We start from the raw sequence: 7,109 nt of genomic DNA on the forward strand, positions 1-7,109 counted from the left end.
GGTGCATGCCTGTAATCCCAGCTACTCAGGAGGCTGAGGCAGGAGAATCGCTTGAACCCGGGAGGCAGAGGTTGCAGTGAGCTGAGATTGCACCACTGTACTCCAGCCTGGGTGACACTGGGTGACAGAGGGAGAGACTTCATCTCAAAAAAAAAAAAGTAAGATATTAACTTTTCAGCTTGGGTGTACTGACCACATTCCTTTGGAGTCTGTATTTCCTGGATGGCTGTCTTCAGCTTCATGCCTGAATAAACCCTTATCTATTCATTTTTTTTGAAACGGCCTCTGTCGCCAGGCTGTAGTGCAGTGGTGCGATCTCAGGTCACTGCAACCTCCGACTCACTGGTTCTAGCGATTCTCCTGCCTCAGCCTCCTGAGTAGCTGGGATTACAGACACGTGCCACCATGCCCAGCTAATTTTTGTATTTTTGGTAGAGATGGGGTTTCACCATGTTGGCCAGGATGATCTTGATCTCCTGACCTCGTGATCCGCCCACCTCGACCTCCCAAAGTGCTGGGATTACAGGTGTGAGCCACCGCGCCGGGTCTGAATAAACACTTTTAAACTGGATTCTGATGCTTTTGACAGTAGCCTTGGGGAATTTCAAAATTCCAATTTAATTGTGAATGGGAAGAATAGTGTCCTTTTCACAGGATTGTGATGAAGATTAAATGAGATAATACACTCAAAGGATTGAGCACAGTAATTGGGCCCCAAATCATCACTCCAAAGATTTGAGCTACTATGTTTATCTATGTATATATATGTATACATAAAGTAGCTATTACATATAATAGGTAAGAATTGTTCCATAAGTATTTGCATGTTATCTTCCTGCTTCTGTTGGAATATTTGGCTGTTTCATTTAATATAAGATGAGACTATAGGCATGCACCACTATGCCCAGCTGATTTTTGTATTTTCAGTAGAGATGGGACAGGTGTGGTGGTGGCTCATGCCTGTAATCCCAGCACTTTGGGAGGCCGAGGCAGGCGGATCATGAGGTCAAGAGATTGAGACCATCCTGGCTAACACGGTGAAACCCCGTCTCTACTAAAAATACAAAAATTAGCTGGGTGTGGTGGTACGTGCCCGTAGTCCCAGCTACTCGGGAGGCTGAGGCAGGAGAATCGCGTGGACCCAGGAAGCATAGGTTGCAGTGAGCCAAGATCGTGCCACTGCACGCCAGCCTGGCGACAGAGCGACACTCCATCTCGAAAAAAAAAAAAATAGTAGAGATGGGATTTCACCATGTAGGCCAGGCTGGTCTCCTGACCTCAAGTGATAGATCCACCTCAGCCTCCTAAAATGCTGGGATTACAGGCGTGAGCCACCGCGCTCGGCCTGATGTTTCCTTTAATACTGTATCATCTCACTGAGGACAAAATGTGGTGGATACCAGGTGGAGTTTGTCGCCTTCGATCCAATGGGTCCAACCTCTGTTCTTCTTTTCTCCCTTCTGGACACAGGTGAGCTTGTCATTGTCCCAGGTAACCAAGCTCTGCATGAGGAGAGGAGAAAATGTTAGAGTGCCCTGGCAGGATCCTCAAGTGTTACCAAGTAGAATGCCAAGCTAGCCTTGCAAAATTAACAGCCTACTTATCGCTTTTTTTTTTTTTTTTGAGACGGAGTCCCGCTCTGTCATCCAGGCTGGAGTGCAGTGGCACAATCTCGGCTCACTGCAACGAACCTTCACCTCCCCAGTTCAAGTGATTCTTCTGCCCCAGCCTCCCAAGTAGCTGGGTTTACAGGCTCCTGCCACCATGGCCACCTAATTTTTTCTTTTTTTTTTTTTTTTTTTTGAGATGGAGTCTCGCTCTGTAGCCCAGGCTGGAGTGTAGTGGCCGGATCTCGGCTCACTGCAAACTCCGCCTCCCGGGTTCACGCCATTCTCCTGCCTCAGCCTCCCAAGTAGCTGGGACTACAGGTGCCCGCCACCTCGCCCAGCTAGTTTTTTGTATTTTTAGTAGAGACGGGGTTTCACCGGGTTAGCCAGGATGGTCTCGATCTCCTGACCTTGTGATCTGCCTGCCTTGACCTCCCAAAGTGCTGGGATTACAGGCATGAGCCACCGTGCCTGCCCAATTTTTGAATTTTTTGTAGAGACAGGGTTTTGCCATGTTGCCCAGGCTGGTCTCGAATTCCTGACCTCAGGTGATCTGCCTGCCTTGACCTCCCAAAGTGTTGGGATTACAGGCGTAATCCACCACGCCTGACATTGCTTTAAATTTTACCTTGCATTTTCTGTTGTCCAGGCCTTTGTTATCTTCCTCAAATTCTTCTCCAATTTTAAATTTCACAAAGTAGTTCCTTAGGCTGCTGTTCGTGTGGATGGTAAAAGAATCCTCATTTTGCTCAATCACTTTCTGTGGCTTCAGCAACTTGGCTATTTTACGAGTGGCAAAGTCAATACCTTAAAAATAATTTTTGAAAAATATTTGAACATTCGCTTGAGATGCAAAAGTGAAGAATTTGGCAGCTGTTCTCAAAATCACTGCATGTAATTGTTAGCATTTCCTGTACGACTTCAATGTTTTTTGCTGCTGAAATCAGATCTACAGGGAACCGTCTTGGCAAACTGCCAACCACAGCCTGACTAAAAAGTTTGCACATGCCAGGTGCAGTAATTCCAGCACTTTGGGACAGAGAGACAGGAGGATTGTTTGAGCTCAGGAGTTTGAGACCAGCCTGACCAACATGGAGAAACCCTATCTCTACTAAAAACTACAAAATTAGCCGGGCATGGTGGCACATGCCTGTAACCCCAGCTACTTGGGAGGCTGAAGCAGGAGAATTGCTTGAACCCGGGAGGCGGAGGTTGCGGTGAACTGAGATCACACCACTGCACTCCAGCCTGAGCAACAGAGACAGACTCCATCTCAAAAAAAAGGAAGAAAGAAAAAGAAAACCAAAGGGATAGGGTTTAGGCCCCCCAACCCAGCCTCGGTCACAACTCTGCCTTTTTCCGCCTTATGTATTTACACTTTGAATTAAGAGAACATTTGAACAGTTTCTCAACAACAATGAAGGCAAAACTCAAAAACCACTGGATTCATGTATATACCTCTCTCTCTATACACACACACACACACACACACACACACACACACACACACACATTTTTTTTTTTCTTTTTTTTCTGAGACACAGTCTCACTCTGTCGCCAAGGTTGGGGAAAACAGTGGCACGATTTCAGCTCATTGCAACCTCCACTCCTGGGTTCAAGCAATTCTCTTGCCTTAGCCTCCTGAGTAACTGGAATTACAGGCTTGCATCACCACACCCAGCTACGTACTACAATGTATTTATAAATCTCTCTCTCTTTTTTTTTTTTTGAGACAGGATCTCATTCTGTCACCCCGGCTGGAGTGCAGTGGTGCAATCATGGCTCACTGCAGCCTCGACCTTTCAGGCTCAAGTGATACTTCTATCTCAGCCTCTCGAATATCTGGGACTACAGGCATATGCCACCATGCCTGGAAATGTTTTAAATATTTTTTTGTAGAGATCAGGTCTCACTATGTTGCCCAGGTTGGTCTCGAACTCTTGGGCTCAAGCAATCCTCCCACCTCAGCCTCCCATAGTGCTGGGATTACAGACATGAGCCACCCTGCTCAGCTAGAAATCTTGAATAAGCTTTAAAAAAGAGTTCCACAGGGAAACATGGAATGCTAAGAAGATGAAGATCAGGGTTTGGAATCCCAGTTCCACTTAGTGCCTTTGAGCATATTATGTAGCTAGAAATAAACACCACTATTTTAAATAATGGCCAGGTGACATCTCAGCAGGGAGCTGAAAGAAGAATCAAGCCACACAGATTTCTGGGAAAATAGTTTAAGGCAGAAATCTAGGGAGCCCTGGGACTCTGAGGAAGGGTGTGTCAGTGTGTTTTGGGAACTCTGAGGAGCCTAGGGTAGCTGCAGCAGAATTAGGGAGAGGGAGGAGGAGGGAGAGGAGTTAAAGATGAGATGTGATTCTCCCGGCCAAGGTGGCTCATGCCTGTAATCCCAGCACTTTGGGAGGCAGAGGCAGGTGGACCACCTGAGGTCAGGTGTTCAAAACCAGCCTGGGCAACATGACAAAACCCCATCTCTAGAAAACAAAAATTAGCTGAGCATGGTAGTGCGCCCCTGTAATCCCAGCTACTCGGGAGGCTGAGGCAGGAGAATCACTTGAACCCAGGAGGTGGAGGCTGCAGTAAGCCGAGATCGTGCCACTGCACTCCAGCCTGGGTGACAGAGCAAGACTCCATTTCAAAAAAACCCCAAACAACAACAACCAAAAATAAAACAATAATATAAATGTCCTCATCGTAAGAAAAAATTTTTGTAGCCGGGGCAGTGGCTCGTATCTGTAATCCCAACACTTCTGGAGGCCAAGGTGGGAAGATTACTTGAGCCCAGGAGTTCAAGACCAGGCTGGACAACATAGCAAGACCCCATTTCTATTTAAAAACAAACAAACAAACAGCTGAGGCTGGGCATGCTGGCTCACACTTGGGCTGAGCTGAGGTAGGAGAATCAGTTGAACTCAGGAGGCGGAGGTTGCCATGAACTGAGATCGAGCCACTGCACTCCAGCCTGGGCGACAGAGTGAAATTCCATCTCAAAAACAAACAAACAAACAAACCAACGTCTCAAAAACCATCTGGGTATAGTGATGCATGCCTGTGGTCTCAGCTGCAAATAAAAAAGGCTGCGTGTATGTGTTTAAATGTAGAACTCCAGTTTTTAGTTTGAGATGCAATATGATCCAGGTTTTACTGGTTTTCAACAATATTTAAGTATTGACACCAAAACCTTAAAATCACTTCCTATTACTATTATTTTTTTGAGAGAGGGTCTCATTCTGTTGCCCAGGCTGAAGCAGTGGTGAGACCTCGGCTCACTGCAGCCTTTGCTTCCCAGGCTCAAGAGATCTTCCCAGCTCAGCTCCCAAGTAGCTGGGGCTACAGGCATGTGCCACCACACTCGGCTAATTTTTAAATTTTTCTTTCATAGAGATGAAGTTTCACCATGTTACCCAGGGTCATTTCCTATTATTAATATGACCAAGCCAAACTTACTGCTGACTTTCCTCAAACCCTATTATGTAAGCAAAACAAAACCCAATAACTTTAGACTAACAATGACTTTAGAGTTACGATTTTAAGCATTTATGCTTTCAATATCTGTGAGGCGCCAGGCACGGGGGCTCATGCCTGTAATCCGAGCACTTTGGGAGGCCGAGGCAGGTAGACCAACATGACCAGCCTGACCAACATGGAGAAGCCCTGTCTCTACTAAAAATACAAAATTAGCTGGGTGTGGTGGTGCATGCCTGTAGTTGCAGCTACTCCAGAGGCTGAGGCAGGAGAATCACTTGAACCTGGGAGGCAGAGGTTGAGGTGAGCTAAGATTGCACTATTGCACTCCAGGCTGGGCAACAAGAGCAAAACTCCATCTCAAATAAATAAATAAATAAATACATACATACATACATAAATCTGGTTGGGCGTGGTGGTTTACGCTTGTAATCCCAGCACTTTGGGAGGCCGAGACGGGCAGATCACCTGAGGTCAGGAGTTCGAGACCAGCCTGACCAACATGGATAAACCCCGTCTCTACTAAAAATACAAAAGTAGCCGGGCGTGGTGGCGCATACCTGTAATCCTAGCTACTCAGGAGGCTGAGGCAGGAGAATTGCTTGAACCCGGGAGACGGAGGTTGTGGTGAGCCGAGATTGCACCATTGCACTCCAGCCTGGGCAACAAGAGCAAAACTCCAAAGCTCCGTCTAAAAAAACAAACAAACAGAAAATCTGTGAGGCAGGCTGGGCGTGGTAGTTCACGCCTGTAATTCTAACACCTTGGGAGGCTGAGGCGGGCAGATCACCTGAGGTCAGGAGTTCGACCTGGCCAACATGGCAAAACCCCATCTCTACTAAAAATACAAGAATTAGTAAGGCGTGGTGGGGGATGCCTGTAATCCCAGCTATTCTGGAGGCTTAGGCAGAAGAATCTCTTGAACCCAGGAGGTGGAGGTTGCAGCGAGCTGAAATCTCGCTACTGCACTCCAGCTTAGGCGACAGAGCAAGAATCCATCTCAAAAAATAAATAAATAAAATAAAATATGTGAGGCAATTTGTTGTTAGTAAATTTACAATTTGCACTACTCATGTGGGGCAGGTGAGTCCCAGAGTGGGGATTAGCCTGCGAAGGCGCTTGGCTTTGCCCAGGAAAGAATTCAAGGGCAAGCCAGAGGCAGAAGAAAGCAGCTTTATCGAAGAAGCAGTGTCACAACCCTGTGACCGCTCCTGCAGAAAAGGGCTACCCCATAGGCAGAGAGTAGCAGCTCAGGGCAGTTTTGTAGTCATATTTATACCCACTTCTAGTTATATGCAGAGTAAGGGATGCTTTTTTGTTTTTGTTTTGTTTTTTGAGATAAGAGTTTTGCTCTTGTCACCCAGGCTGGAGTGCAATGGCAGCATCATCTTGGCTCACTGATTGCCTCCCGGATTCAAGTGATTCTCCTGCCTCAGTCTCCTGAGTAGCTGAGACTAACTACAGGTGCCCACCACCATGCCCGCCTAATTTTTGTATTTTTGGTAGAGATGGGTTTCACCATGTTGGCCAGGCTGGTCTTGAACTCCTGACCTCAGGCGATCCACCCACCTCAGCCTCCCAAAGTGCTGGGGTTACATGCCTGAGCCACCACGCCCAGCTAAGGAGTGGTTTATGCAGACATTTCTAGGGAAGGGGTAGTAACTTTTGGGTCCTCTGGTCATTGAAAGGGGTGCTAACTCTAGGTGTTGCCATGGCAACAGTAAACTGACATGGCACACTGTTGTATGTGTTTTATGGAAAGCTGCTTCCATCCCATCCCTGTTTTAGTTAGTCCTCAGTTTGGTCCGCTGTCCCAAGCCCAGCTTCTGGAGTTGAGCCCTGCTTTCTACCTCACTACCATGTTGCAACATTGTTACTTCACAGATTTGCAGCTACAAGGCTGGCCTCTTTAAAGACCAAAATTTGGCCGGGCGCAGTGGCTCAAGCCTGTAATCCCAGCACTTTGGGAGGCTGAGACGGGCGGATCATGAGGTCAGGAGATCGAGACCATCCTGGCTAACACAG

The 7,109-nt window shown here is 47.1% G+C and overlaps 1 protein-coding gene across 1 annotated transcript in view; it reads right to left on the minus strand.

The window, feature by feature from the left end:
* Positions 1-5,760, minus strand: part of RBP7 (retinol binding protein 7, cellular) — a gene marked incomplete at its 5' end in the record, with an annotated part of 13,615 nt that extends 7,855 nt beyond the window's left edge. Inside the window, 3 exon segments of the mRNA XM_011996627.1 lie at positions 1,401-1,502; positions 2,236-2,414; positions 5,553-5,760. Coding sequence (XP_011852017.1) covers positions 1,401-1,502; positions 2,236-2,414; positions 5,553-5,760 — 489 coding nt within the window.
* Positions 5,761-7,109: the final 1,349 nt, after the last annotated feature.

The sequence above is a fragment of the Mandrillus leucophaeus genome, unplaced genomic scaffold (assembly GCF_000951045.1).
Source record: "Mandrillus leucophaeus isolate KB7577 unplaced genomic scaffold, Mleu.le_1.0 Scaffold52, whole genome shotgun sequence".
Classification (NCBI taxonomy): Eukaryota; Metazoa; Chordata; class Mammalia; order Primates; family Cercopithecidae; genus Mandrillus; species Mandrillus leucophaeus.